Here is a 15638-nt window from a genome sequence, read left to right as displayed (position 1 = left end):
GCTCCCTTGGCCAAGAGAACTGTAACTTCCTCCTGGGGCAATTTTAAAAGATCCTCCATCAGCCCCTCCTGATTTGGCAGAATGGGAGGAGGAAAGGAAATGAAAGGGAGAGAATAGCAATCCTGAATGATCTGCAAGACCCACTTGTGGAATATTATGGACCTCCAGCGGGTAAGATGATGATGATGATGATGATGATGGATTCTCCGCCCAATTGGAGTGGTGTGGTCTTGTCAGACTAGGAGTGCTTTGAGGATGTGGCTGCCAAGGGCAGGGTGGTTGTCTACTTCTGCCTTCCATTTTTAGGCCGGAATGAACAGCGTCCATGTCCCCTCACAGGATAGGGCTTAAGTGGATGGAAACCCCTTCCGTTGCCACGAAAGGAGCGAAAGGCAGACTGGCCACGAGGAGCAGTAGAGAGGCCCAAGGATCTAGCCGTGGCTCAAGAGTCCTCGAACCTCACTAGGGCCGAATCTACCTTTTCCCCGAAACAGCGGGTTCCATCAAAGGGCATGTCCATCAGATTCGCCTGGACATCCCCTGAGAAGCCAGTTGTCCTAAGCCAGGCTCAAGGCCACTGTTGTAGACATCGATCTGCCCAGCGAATCCGTTGTATCAAGCTCACAACTGATGGTGAATTTTGCTGCATCTCTCCAGTCCTTAACAGTTTGAGAGACCACAGTCCGGACATCCTCCGGGACTTGTGGCAGCACTTGTGCAACTATCTCCCGAAGAGAGTGGGAGAAACGGCCGAATAAGCACGCAGTATTCACCAACTGTAATGCCAGGCTGGAAGAAGAAAACATTTTCTACAATAATGATTCAGAAAATATTTTCTTCCCAAATGACTCCAGCATCTTTGATTCCCTATTGGGAGGGGCGGAGGGGAATGCACCCTGGGACGTAGAGGCCTACACCACCAAACTTTTTGGGGTGGGGTGTTGGCTGAGGAACTTTGGGTCCCACGGAGCTGGGCAATGGTGGCAGTTGATTATCCTATTCACAGGAGTACCTGTGCTAGGCTTGGATCATGTGCCTATAAGGACATTGGTAAGCGCTTCATTAAATGGCAAAAGGAGTTCTGAGGTGGAAGCCCCAGGCTGTAGCACTTCATGCAGGAGACTAGTCATGACTTCCAATGAGGGCAGCTCCAGTCCAAGGACCTCAGCTGCCCTCTTAACCACCATGGAATAAGATGCCCCCTCCTCCGTAGCCACAGTTGGCAGAGAGAGCATGCCAGTATTTGGAAAAGTGTTCAGTCCACTGGCTTCTCCAAGATTCCCCATACCAGTCCAGCTGCTCTTGAGAGCCATCCTGGTGATCAAGAGGGTCTACAGACCCCTCTCATTACTCTCCTGGGCCTAGCACATCCAGAAAATGCTCAGACGACAACACAGAACCCATCGGCGTAGAGTGATATCATACCAGCTCAGTGTCATCAGGGATGGGAATGGGCGTGGCACCGCAGATGGGCACCAGCAGCACTATTTTGGGACTGACGCCGGGGGAGAGCTCGTTGGCACGACCGACGTCGACTCAGAACCGTTATCGGATCCCTGAGGGTCCCACCGGCATCATGGCCGAAGCGGACGGCATCGAATCAGAGGGGGCACAAAGGCTCCCCAGAGGGGTCTGCCCGTTAAATAACGCAACTCATGGCCTCGTAAAACTCTTTAATCTGAGCGGGGTTTGCTCAAGCTCACGGAAAAGGAGGGAGGCGCGACGTCGACCCTGGCTCCGGCTCCGCAGAACTGTGCATAGAGCCTCGGTGACAGACTACATCCGAGGTGAAGATGAAATCTGCTTGGACGACTCTTCCCAGAGTGTCCCGACGACCGCGAGTGGGATGAACAGGACTTTGGGTACTGGGAGGGGTCCCTTGACGACCTCTTCCTCAATCGGGACGGGGACCTCTGCGGAGTCTTGCTTGACCGTGTCAGCTGTTGAGCCACAAGGAGCTTCAAAGTCAGCTCCTTCAAGGTCTTAGGAGCCATGGCCCAACAGTCCAAGCAAAACTTCGGATCATGGTCGCGCTGGAGACACCTTAGACATTAGGAGTTCGGGATTGGTGACCAACATTGTGCTGGGACAGGCCCCACACGGATTACACCCGGTCTTCCTCAGACAGTTTTTAAAAATCCAGAAGTCGCCAAAACGTCAAACCAGCCAAAAAACGACAGAGGGGTAGCTTTTCCCGGATTGGCGCTTAACTGGCACAGAAAGAAAATAACTTGGTTGGCGGTTATATAGGCACCACAACATCATAATCGGCGGTAACACAGATGTCACGCTGAGCCCAATGGAGCCAACCGACGGCGCAAGCAAGGGGTATAGCTCAGCAAAAGTTTCCGGATCCAGCCTGACGCCTGGGAAATTCAAAGGTAATGAATTTGCAGCTAGAAGTCTCTATTAGATGAAAACTCTACTTACCTGTAACGGAGTTCAACTTGGTTCCTAAAATAAAAGTAACTAAAGTAATATTGGTTATGGAATGTGTGTTCTTGCCTTGTATGTATACCAAATGCATTCCTACTACCCTCTGATAATACTAACTGATCAGCCCAGCTACCACTAAATTGACTGTAAGGTAGTATCTACTTTATCCTCTATTATACCTTTGGAGACTCCCTGGACTCTGTGCACGCTATACCTATTTTTGGTATAGTATATACAGAGCCAGCTTCTTACTGGCGGCAAAACACTTTAAGAGGAATAGCGCTGGAGAGGTATTCCCTTAAAGTGTTAAGGAATATACAACATTTGAGCACACAAGAGTGATTTCATGCATTTTGAGGATATTCCTTAAATCAACCTATAGCTAAAAGGGGCTAAGTGAATGACTCTAGATGAAGTTGCCCTCATGTTCTTGCACTGAATATGGAAGATGTATCCCCCTCTATCCTATCTATTAACAAGCATTCTTGCTTTTATATTGTTTTTTTTTCGCCTTTCTTTTTCCCCTCCTCCCTTTAACTTGTAGATGTCTAATGTCATTCTTGGTAAAATTCCTCAAAGCATAAGAAGGGTTAATGTATTACATAATATAATGATTGGTGGTATTGGTCTGCTGACCTTAGACTGAGTTACCTAGGAGACAAGTCGTTAAACCTCATCTAATTAACAACATTTTTTTTTTTACGGGAAATGGTTACCCATCATATTACAGAACAAGGCAGTCAGGTGAATTTAAAAGCACATATACGTCTCACGCTTTGCTTTGTCCCAGATATAATGAGAAACAACAGATGGGCGAATTGTTTGGACAGGATGAGAAAAAGTAAATCTTTTGTGCAACTAAGCAAGCTGGCACTTCTTTGCACACTATTCTTTGGCTTACCGTTGCAGGTTTTAAATGTATGCACTTGGAAAGTCAACTACAGAATGATCAAGCTTGCAGTTGCATGTTTCTATTGATGAATCATTCACATTTGTGATGTATTGTTGAGTAAAAATAATGCTAATAAAATTTTATTAAAAAGGATAAACTAGGAAGCATCATTAGAGCCCACTCGAAGTAGAAAGTCAACCACTGTCAATAAGATTGTTCCTGCTCCCTTAAAAGAAATTTTAAAAATGGGCAAGGATGAAATGGCCATCAATGAAATCTGCAGTTGAGAAGTAACTGTGAGCTACATAACTATGGCTATGAATGTAAGGACTACCAAAGAGAATTTAATGGGGACACTAGAGGTCAAGAGATGTTTTAGACTAGGGTTCATACAGTCATATACCATGGAATCCAGGCAGAAAAAGCAATTTAAGAAAGGGGTGTTTTCTTTAAGGTTTGGAAGCAGAGGACAATTGAAGCGCCAGACAGTTTAGCCTTGAGATGCATTGTAACCTTTCACTTAAGAATTATTAAATAAAAAATATTGGTGCAGGAGGGATAAAGACTAAAGAGCATGGTGAAAGGGTGGTAGTCTAGTAGGTGGTGATGGAAGGCTTTTAATTTATAATCTTAGCAATTATTTATTTGGATTTGAATTCTTACGATGCAAAGTAAGTCGGTGAGTTGAACTGTTAAGTGATGTTTTACATCCAGTTTCCTTTGTGAGGAGAAAAACAAGGGATACTGCTCCAGTGTGGCTTTGCCGCCTAATTGACGGGCAGAGTTAAAAATACCTAATTTCTCCTAGTTTGAGAAGTATATCATGAAGTATGACAATAATTGATGACAAATGCATATTCATTATGGCAGTAATGATTGGGTCAATTAACTTGTCACAGAATTGAGAATACTACTGTGCTGGTTGGCTCAACTGTTACCATAAGAGGTGAAAGAAGTGGTGAAACTTTTGCACTGAGACAACATGGTTAAAGATGCCCGTGGAAGGTCTAGATTGAGATGGGGATTTAACTAGAACAGGTCCATAGAGCAAGTAGTTACCAGCCAAAAAGGGCAAAGGTAGGGTAATGGATGGAGAAAGAAAGATGAAGTCATGACTTTGCACCACACAATCCAGGAGGTATGCCTCTTGATTTGATGTCCTTAATGACGAATGTGATATTTGCTGACCTACCAACCCATACATTGGAAACTCCGGAAAAAAAGTACTTGGAGTGAAAATTAATTAGAGCAAAGAAAAGGGACATTAAATGGAAGGGGTACTGGGGATGTAACAGAGTTCAAGAAGCATGGACTTGGGAACTAACAGATACAGTTGCCAGTTTTCTGTTAGGATATGGGATGTGGCTCGTGCTCCAAACATCTTTGAATCCCAAACTGACCTTTATAAATTATTATTTGTGGAATGAATGCAGGTAAGGGTGAAGTTACTTGAAGCAAAACAAGAACGGATATAAAAGTTACATTTCATCGACCAGGAGGGTGAAAGCAAGCACTGGTTTACCTAATAACGGCAAACATGGTAGAGACCTGCAAATTCATTGAGAAGAATACATTTAAGACCCACACATTACCTACCCTTTGTCCTTGGCATGCACGTCAGCCCCATGGTGCAGTAAATATTCAACAACAGAGATACGGTTATAACCTGCTGCAAAATGCAAAGGCGTTGAATGGCGTCCCTCCAGGTCTCTACAGTTTACATTTTGAGGGCTGCACAGCTGCTATTGGACAACAGAATCAAAAAAGAGAAGAGAAACAAAGAAGGTCATTTTTTCTCACAGTAAAGTATAGAATCTGATCCATACTGCAGGACATCTTAACCCATGAGAAATATTACATCAAAGGATAGTGAACAGTAATAGTCTGGCTGCAACATGCATGTTAAATGACACTCACTGTACAGGACCACATTATGTAATGCTTTGACATATATTTTGGAGCAGGTTCCTTTTTTCTATTCTAATGGGCCATAGAACTTTGGTTTGCGTCAGTGTGTGAGCACTTAGTGAGCTGGAACGGTTTCACTGCATTTCAATTTTGGAAGAAGCTATATCGGCTGCAGGAAAAAAGGTCTTTTGGTATTCCTAACATTTCACTTGGATGTAATGTTGCTTCCAGAGAACCCTATTGGACAGGTGCTAATTGAAGTTCAGTCATGGTACTCGTGTTTTGACTTTCAGAGAGATTTGCTTTCATATAGGTTGCTTTCTCTTTTCTCACTCTGGTGGCAAAGCACAATAATTTCTTCAATCATATGATAATGGTATAACTTGAATTACAAAGTACAGTTGTTCCGCGAAGTATAGTACTGTGACTGAGCACAGATAGTGGGGAAGAACGCAATCCAAACTGAACAAGAGTCGGCTAGGAGGACATGTCTGTCACACCACCAACCAGCCTTTCTGGCTAGATGGCAGGATTTATAAAAGCTGGGAGCCTGCAGCTTAAGAAAAAAAAGTAATAAAAAGGATTCTTAGCCTGTGGGTGAGAGGAGTTTAAAAAAATCCACATACTGATATATTACAAGAAATATGCAATCACAAATGTGTATATTATTTTAATTTGCTTATAATGTGCAACAGCTGCCACTGGCAGGCTGAGAGGTATTTGTCAATGTCCACAAACTATTCTGCTTCAATTCTTGATTTTCTAACCAATGTAAATATTGTGTTTTAACCAAAAACAAAAAAAAAATAGTTCACTAAAAGTAAGCAGTGGAAGTATATGGTCCAGGGAAGGGATAAACACAAGTAGGAGGAGGCAAGCCCTCAAATAAAAGGCAAGCAAATTAGTGCTAGTAAAGCCAACCAATGGTAAGCAATTGATGGGCTCCAAACCCACTACAATTTATTGGTAAGCCCACAGCAGATCTTTTGCAATCAGATAGTTTGCACTGCTTGGTAGGCGAGACAAAGAGTGGTCATTTTGTAACTTGCATGATGAACCACTTTCTTGGGGGTAAAGTGGTGGTGCGTGAGGTATACTATGCTGCCTCTATCAGTGTAAACTCTTCAATTGTGCTCATTTGTAGAAATTATATATATATTAAGGTTTGCAGTTCATGCACCCTGAACACAACCGGAGGTTTCTAGTCAAAGTAACACCAGTAACCATGCATTATGCCGTTTAGTATCAAATCTGTCTAAATTACTTTAACATCCTCACAAAGAGTGCCATTGGTTTGTGAGAAAAGAGTTGCAGCCTGGAAATGAGTTTTGTTGTAGTGGTCGATCTACCCATACCACCTCTACCACTTTCTATTGTGAACTAACTTCTGTGGCTTCTTCTGTGTGAGGATTGAGTGTGCTGGCACTGGATGACTTGGCCTGTCTGGTAGTGATGGCCATGGACCAAAAGAATATTTATTGGGGCGGCCCACGGAGAAGATCCCACTATACTGCTGGCTATTTGGGAGCTGGCCATCAAAGTCTCTGGTCGCAATCCTGAGCCAACAGGATTTATGGGAAGCACTGTTTTAGCCAGAAGGTACAGATTAATAACGCCTTCAAGGTATGAGGTACTCCCGTTATGGGAAGCCATTTGGCATCTCGCAGAGATAAGGTGGCATTCCGATTCCCCTTTCTTCTGCTAAGATGACTTTATGCATAACCTAAAAAATCACCAGCGAACTAACCAAATATATGGCCATGGCTGCAAGACTCATCACTGGGTATGTGATCTGGGTGGAATTAAGCTGTGAGGTCAGTATACAGCAGATTAAATTAAATTTTCTTAATCCCTGCCAAAACATAAGGGAGATCGAGAAAAGAATATAAGCACTATAAATGGAAACCGGAAAAGGGATGGGAATGCTCTTTGAGCAGGGACTTGGGCTATGGAGAAACTAATCTAAATAGGATTCTGGCCCAGATATAGCGAGGGAGGTCCATTTGGGATTAAAATAGAAACTTCCCCTCAAATCGCAAAGGAACAAATAAGTTACATGATAGGATGGGAAGCTAATCAGTGAAAATCAGTTTGAGAACGGTAAAGAAACCAACCAGATATTTAAGTAATTATGGTTCGGCAGCTTGAGGGTCTTCTAGATTCAAACGCTGTGCATAATGCCACCATCTAGTGATTGGGTCCAGAAATGTTACAGTCAAAATAGTTTTTCTCTTGTTGGTGGGCGTCAACTTAGGCAGAGCCTGGGCATTATGTTAAGCCCACAATGCACCACAATGTGATCACCATTTTAGATATTTTTTCTTTTCTCCACTGGCCCCTTTTATCAGGGAGGAGAGAGGGCCGCATTTGAATCTAGAAGACATTTGCTGCAAAACCATAACTACCGTTAAGTAACTGGCTTCTTTTTCAGTGTGAGATGTCTTCTGGGTTTACATTCTGTGCATTGATTGTCCCTCTACCGTTTCTTTTCAATTGAATATCAACAAAATAATGTTCTGTTAAAGTGTGCTTTGATAACCATGTGGCTGCTTTACAGATATCTTGTAAAGACATGTTGGCTAAGAAATCGACAATGGCTGATTTTTTCACAGCAGAATAAGCATCTTGGTTTCCCCTGTAACGGTTTATCAACTAAAACAAAGCAGTGCTCAATTGTCCGTACTTCTCACAAGTGATCCATTACACAATAGTCCTCGTCACATCTAGGGTATGCAGTGCACTTTTGCAGCACTGACTGGATTTTGAAAGAAAGCTAGTAATATAATGGTTTGGTTGATAAATGGCGACCACCTCTGGTAGGAACTTTGAATTTGTTCTCATAAGCGTATCACTGTAAATGGTTATACAACACTTCTTCATGGTGTGTGCTTGTAATTCACTTTTCTGAGGGATGCTATTGGTAGAAGGGCTGCTGTTTTTAGAGTTATTAACGTTGAAGCCTTGTGCATGGGTTCAAAGGGTGGTATCGGGAGTCCTGTAATTACTAGGATTAGGCTCTATTCAGGTGGTGGAAAAGTATGTGAAGAGACCAGCCTTTTGGCTCCCTCCATAAATCACTTGATTATCGGGATAGTGAAGATTTGTCTTGTGTAAGAAACCCTTAAAGAATGCTGCAATAGCTGACCGATATATCCTTAATGATTAATAGCTAGATTGTATTTCCCCAGATGTGTGAGGTATTTAACCATCAAAGTTTCATTATCTATTTGCGAGAGTAGCTTCTCCCTCTTACACCATATAGGGCATTTCTTAAACTTCAATGCACAGCATTTTAAGATTGCAATTGTTTACTCTGGTAGGTCTAAATGTCTGAACTCTGCTATCTCAGGAGTCAGGCCATGAGTTAGTTATTCGGAAAGAAAACATACCCTCTCTGTGTAGTTTATCCTTGTGCATTGTGAATTCGATAGTGTGCTCTTCAGTGCTCTGCAGTAGATAAGACAAGCATGGTTAGCGTGTCATCCTTGATGCCACTAGAATTAGAGCCAAGTTGACACACTGAACTTCTATATCACTAGGGTTGAGGAGGAAAGTCAAAAGCAAACCTCTGCATAATTTATAGACATTGCATTCCTTATTGGCTGATGGTAATCCCTGGATGTAAAGTACTGGCATTTACCATTTACTGCTGTTCCAAACACATCTACATGTAGTGTTCTGCACTGTCGAAAAATGTTTTCTAGGAGTTCTTTATTTAGCTCCCACTCGTGAGAAATGTTTGCTCTTCTGGTGAGTTCATCAACCCGAGCATTTTCCACTCCTGAGACACGGTGTTCTATCAGTATAAGTTTTGCAAATGGACTGAACTAGTCTGAACATCAGAAATGAAACTGTCCCATACTGCTAAAACACAGTAGTTTTTTTGTCCATGAGAATTCGCACAGTTTTCCCTTGAATCTAATTTTGAAATACCTTTAGGGCCTGGAAGGAAAATGCTACTTACCAGTATGCATCTGCTCTTGGCATGTAGAGCTGCAGATTCGTACACTTTTGCAATAGATCGCCACCTGGTGTTGGGCTCGGATGATTGCAGGTTGTTGTCTTCTTGGAAGAAGTCTTTGTAGTCACGAGATAGGTGACTCCTCCCTTTGACAATACTGCGCATGGTCATCGACTCCATCCTCAGATTGTTTTTCGCCATGATGAGAAATGATGGAGTTAGTAGAAGTAAAGAGAAAGGATGTCCTTGCGTGTGCATCTAAGTAACATGAGTACTGGAACGGATACAAGTCCTGGGGAGGCGTGAGGGTGTGTACGAATCTGCAGCTGTACATGCCAAACCAGATGCATACTGGTAAGTAGCATTTTGCGTTCGAGGCATATGAGCTGCAGATCGTACACTTTTGCAACGATTGTTCAGCAGTGTCTCCCCTAGCGGTGGTTGCTTGTATCCGTTGCACTATTCTGAAACAGTGTTCTAAGGACAGCTTGGCCTACTGCAGCTTGCTGCTTGGCTTGCACATCAACACAATAGTGTTTAGTGGATGGTGTGTATTGTAGACCATGTTGCTGCCTTGCATATGTCCTCTAGTGGTATATTTCCTAAGAAAGCAATAGAGGCTCCTAGTGCGCGAGTGGAGTGCGCTCTAGGAGGACCCGTTAGTGTACGTTTAGCTTTTTGATAGCATATTTGTATACACTTTACAATCCGTCTGGCAATTCCTCCCTTAGAGATGGGTTGCCTTTGTGTGGGGGAGAGAAAGATACAAATAGTTGTTTTGTCTTTCTGAAGGATTTAGTCCTGTCTGTGTAGAATAACAGGGCTCTTCTAACATCTAAGGTGTGTAAAGCCCTTTCTGCAACAGAGTCCGGGTTTTGGAAAAACACAGGTAGCTCTACTGATTGGTTAAGGTGAAAAGGAGTAATAACTTTTGGCAGGAATTTTGGATTAGGCCTAAGAACCACTTTGTTAGGATGTATCTGAAAAAAAGGTTCTTATATTGTGAATGCTTGTATTTCACTAACTCTTATGAGAGAGGTGATGGCAACAAGGAAAGCAGTTTTCCATGTTAGGAATTGCAATTCACATTCGTGTAAAGGCTCGAAAGGGGGTCCCATAAGTCTTGTAAGGACAACGTTTAGGTTCCATACTGGAGCAGGTGGTAACCTAGGTGGGATTATTTGTTTTAATCCTTCCATAAATGCTTTGATTGCAGGTACTCTGAAGAGAGATAGATGTTGTCTATTCTGTAAATAGGCTTATGGACGAATAAGCTAAATTGGACCTTTGTAGGTGTAGAAGGTAGCAAATAATATTTTGGATGGAAACATCCAATGGATCAATGTGATTATTGTTACAATATATTGCAAATCTTTTCCACTTAGCGAATAACATGCTCTGGTAGTGGGTTTTCTAGCTTCTTTAATCATGTTCATGCAGTCTGGTGGTAGGTTTAAGAAACCAAACTTTAAGACTTCAGGAGCTAGAATGGCCATAACCATCTTAGTTTTAGTTGTAACATGTGTTCCCTCCATCCCATCTGTGAAATCTATTATGATGGCCTGCGGAAGGGGCAAAATGAAAGATCTTGCCCTCATCATGTTTTACGTGGTTCACCATCTTAATTCCATGCTGAACGTCTCTGTGACAACCACTAGATACTCCCATTTAACCTGTGACCACCGACTGTTTAACAATTCTTAAAGAGGTTTTGGCGATCATTTGATACACGAGGCATCAAACCCAAGAGCTTCATCACTATCCTCAATGTCAGAGATTGAAGCTTGTGATAAAGGAGAGTCTGTCCCTGCAGTGCCTGCATAGTATCTACCCCCCGCCCCCCACCACCACGAATGGTGAACAAGGCGGACATCTCTTTTCAGACTGTTCTCACTATTACCAACCAATCTTCTACATAAGAATACACATGAACGAATTGTTTTCTTAGTTTTTATGCAACCACTGCCAGTGTTCCGGTGAACATCCTTGGTTTTCCCTCGAAGACTTAGGCAGTTTTATTGGCAAATTGGACACATTGTCTCATTTGACTCCCGGTTGAACAACCTTGAGGTCTGAATCTCCTGGTGTTCCCACTGAGCTCCCTTGGACAAGACGTCTTCTGAGAAATCCATTTCCTCCACTGATGGTATGCTTTTTCTGTGCTTATCGAATCCAAATGTCCCTGCTTTGTTTACTGCTGCCCAGTGTGCACGGCGCACCTGGTCTGTGAACCAGAATACTTGGATTAAAAAGAGAGCAAGTGTAGCAGTTGTTGGACTTGTGTTCCTTCAGTTGCCAGAACATGCATACCGGAAGCTCGTAGTTTAATGTGAACTTATATTTGTAATTTGGGCAGAAATTGAAATTTTGCTCATGTTTTAAGATGACATTGAGGAATTTAAGGCACATCAATTAATATCAATTCCATTCACTCCCAAATCTAAAATTATCCCCAAAAACCTCAAGCCAGCATCGAACGTCAAGATTCAGTGGCTCTTTGATGCTTTTGGCAGCTCCTTGCTAACTGTCAACGGACATACAGCATTTTCACGAGCTCCTCAGTGGACCTGTAAACCCATCTAAAATGGTGGTCAAGCTGTGGGGCCCTGTGGGCTTAGGGTAGACATAATACCCATGCTCAAAGTCAACACCCACCAACAAGAGAAAACGTTTTTGACTAGGACACTTCTGGACTCAACCACTAGATAGTGGAATTGTGCACAGCATGTAAACTTGAGTGCACCACACACTGCAAAAAATGACATACCTTCGCTAACAATCTTTCTGGTGGTTGTGCTTTCTACCTGCAGATTCCTCAACTGATGACTATTCCAGGTGCTAAATTGGATCTGGCAACTTCTGACACAGCTCTCCTGTGCAGGTAGGTGGCACCAGGTTCATAACGCTGCAGGAAGTGAGGTTGTGATGACTTCACTGGAGGCACATAGAAACTACCCAGCCACTGTGACTTCCGTTTCCTGTCTTTTCAAAAGTCCCTACATAGCGAAATCGCCAGGACGATTGTTCCCAAAGTTAAGTACATTCTACTTCTGATGAATATTTCTACATACAGATTCCTTACCTTCTAGACAGATTCCAAAGCAGTACCATGTCATGGAGGCAGGTCTCAAGAAGTGGTTAATCTAAGAAGTTCTGGAGTACTCAACATGCAAAGGGCCATCCCTTCTCGCCTCTTGCATCCCCAAAAATTGTTTTCCTAAAGTGTCAAATCAATGAGAATGTGGTCGATCAGAAGATATCAGCCATTGGAATTTCCCTGGCTAAAGCTGCTGTAAAATATTTTGCCCTGGAGAATTGGTTACAGAGAACCTCAGGGGCATCTTTCTTAACTAGGGCGTAACACATTTTGATTAACAAAATCATCCAGCGGAACAAAGACCCCTTCTGGACCGCCTTGTCCACCTTGTTGCCAATGTATCATAAAAAACTGCTGCTCATCAGATCCAAAGTCTTCAGTGCAGTCGATATAAAAAATACAGCTATTCTTATGTCCAGCAGGTGCATTCTCCCTCTTGCCCATCGAAATGTGTGAAAGCATTTTATTAAGTGGGAGGGAAGCAATACGGGGGGCTGAAAGAAAGGGCATGGAAGCAAAGCACAAGTTACTTACCTTCCGTAACGATATATCTGTAAGAAACAGTAGTTAGTGTTAAAATCCTTACCTTAGAATATACCCAGGCGTTAGACTGGATCCGGAAAGTTTTGCGTAGCAGTAACCCTGCGCGTCGGTAGGCATCGTCTGCAGCTCCGCGTCTGTCATCGGCGTCGTTGGCGCCGGGATGACGTCGCCGGAGTACTTAGACGCTGCCCTGACGTCAGTTCTTATACACTGATTTTCTGCGCCAGGAATGCAGAGCCATGATCAAAACCGACACTGGTGCCATGAAACTAGGGCCCTCAAAGGGATGTACCTTAACTCTAGATATCTGTTCGCAAAACGGGGAGGATGGGTGGGGCGGTAAGGAATCTAACACTAACTACTGTTTCTTACAGATATATCGTTACCGAAGGTAAGTAACTTATGCATCTGAAAGAAACAGGTTAGTGTTAGATTCCTTATCTTAGAATGGATACCCCAGCAATACCAACCCCGGTGGTGGGTCTGCGAACCAATGATCACACCAGAAAGTCCTGGAGAACAGAACGGCCGAAAAAGCCATCTCTCCGGACTTGGCTGTCCAGGTAGTAGTGTCTAGCTAACGTGTGCAGCGTGTCCACGTAGCTGCCTGACAGATGTCCTGCAAGGGGACTACCCGACCCAGGGCAGAAGTAGCCGCCGTGGCCCGAGAGGAATGGGCACGCAGCCCCACAGGAGGCTCCTTTTTAGCCAATGAATAACAAGCCTTGATGCACAAAACGACCCATCGAGAAATGGTCCGTTTGTGCACCGCCCGTCCCTTCTTAGCGCCCACGTAACCAACAAAGAGCTGGTCGTCCACACGGAACTGGCGTGTGGGGTCCAGATAGAATGAGAGCGCACGTTTTGGGTCCAGACAGTGAAGCCTCTCTTCCTCTTTCGAGGGATGCGGAGGCGGAAAGAAGGTGGGCAAGGTGATGGACTGCCCGATGTGGAAGGCTGTGACTACTTTGGGCAGGAAAGAGGGACGCGTTCTCAAGACAACTTTGTCGGGATGGACAGAGAGGAAAGGTGGTTGAGAAGATAAAGCCTGGAGCTCACTCACTATCCTGGCAGAGGTGATGGCAACAAGGAATGCAGTCTTAAGAGTTAGAAGACGAAGAGGGAAATTGTGAAGTTGCTCGAAAGGAGCGCACATCAAATAAGTCAGAACAAGGTTCAAGTCCCACTGAGGCATCACAAAAGGAACAGGAGGAAACATGTGAGTGATGCCCTTCAAGAATCTATTTACAACAGGGGACATGAAAAGAGAAGGCTGACCAGGAAGCCTTAAGAAGGCTGAGATGGCAGAGAGGTAGCCTTTGATGCTGCCCAGAGCAGAGCCCTGCTGGGCAAGAGAAAGAAGAAAGAGGAGAACCTTTGAAAGGGGGGCAGAAAGGGGATCCACAGCCTTTGCTGTGCACCATGCCACAAATTTGTTCAAACCTGCAGGCGTATACCGATTTCGTGGAGGGATGCCTGGCTGCCAGAATCACGTCACAGACTTCAGGAGGCAAGTCAAATGGCCTCAACTGTCGCCGCTCAATCTCCACGCATGGAGATGGAGGCTGGACATGGTTCGGGTGGAGGACCGTCTCCTGAAGAGGCAGACAAATCGGGGGATCGACTGACATGCTGAGTAGCTCGGGATACCAGTATCTTCGTGCCAAGTCCGGAGCCACAAGGATGACTTGGGCCCGGTCGCGCCTGATCTTCTTCAGCACTCTTGGCAGAAATGGTGTAGGCGGAAAGGCGTACAACAGACCGCAGCTCCACTCGCGACGAAAAGCGTCTCCGAGCGAGTGCCGCCTTGGAAATTCAAACACGCAGAACTGATGACATTGCGCGTTCTCTTCGGTGGCGAATAAATCTAACCAAGGTTCTCCCCACTGCTGAAAGAGGCCTTGCGCCACGTTCGACTTCAGACGCCATTCGTGATTCATCATGCACCGGCGGCTGAGTTCGTCCGCCCTGGCGTTCAGGGAACCTGTCAGGTGTTGGACCACCAGAGTGACATCCTGGAGTTCCAGCCACTGCCAGAGGCGCAGAGCCTCCTGGCAAAGGGTCCACAACCCCACCCCGCCCTGTTTGTGCAGTACCACATGGTGGTGGTGCTGTCTGTTAACACCTGCACTACACTTTCCCGGACAGGGGGAAGGAATGCACCCCAGGGAGGCCAACCCGAGCCCTGAAGAAAATCCAGGACCTTTATGGCCACATACTGACTGAAACATGTTGGCACTAGGGTCTTAGGATTATAATACTCCAATATTGACCCGTTTCTTAAGTTATTTTTAATAACCCCGACAGACCCAAGAATAAAGGGAAACTGGGGTTCTGTCGGAGGTTTTTTACATCTATAGTCCCCCTGGTCTGCTATGAACTTCAAAGAGCTCCCAACACTGTGGTTGAGCCTACCCCAACTTTTAGATGTCGGGGTGACCCGATGATGAAGCATGACACCACTAGGGTGTGTGAGGGTTATTAAACACAAAGGAATCTTTTCCTTCCTCACCTATTGGTGAAGTTACACACTTTCTCGCACATTGAATATTTCGTGTCCTCCCATTTAAGTGCTTTTTAGGTTGACCGTCACCCGGTCAGTTGGAGTAATGGTTGTGGTTTAGTTGTCTGTGAACACCTGCACTACACTTCCCCGGACAGAGGAAGGAATGCCTTCAGTGCAAGTCGGATCGCCCGCAGCTCCAGAAGGTTGATATGGAGCCGGGACTCCGCCGGAGACCAAAGGCCTCTGATCTCCGCCTCTCCCATGTGGCCCCCCAGCCCAGGAGGGACGCATCCGT

At 44.6% G+C, this 15638-nt stretch overlaps 1 protein-coding gene across 1 annotated transcript in view; it reads right to left on the bottom strand.

Annotated features, from left to right (window-relative positions):
• TNKS (tankyrase) overlaps positions 1 to 15638 on the bottom strand; it is a 700580-nt gene that overhangs the window by 314958 nt on the left and 369984 nt on the right. Inside the window, exon 15 of the mRNA XM_086961923.1 lies at positions 4925 to 5070. Coding sequence (XP_086818049.1) covers positions 4925 to 5070 — 146 coding nt within the window. The remainder of the gene's footprint in view (positions 1 to 4924; positions 5071 to 15638) is intronic.

Source organism: Lissotriton vulgaris, chromosome 3_1, assembly GCF_964263255.1.
Source record: "Lissotriton vulgaris chromosome 3_1, aLisVul1.2, whole genome shotgun sequence".
Classification (NCBI taxonomy): Eukaryota; Metazoa; Chordata; class Amphibia; order Caudata; family Salamandridae; genus Lissotriton; species Lissotriton vulgaris.
Note: the sequence above shows the minus strand (reverse complement) of the source record. Positions and strands in the feature narration are given on the sequence as shown.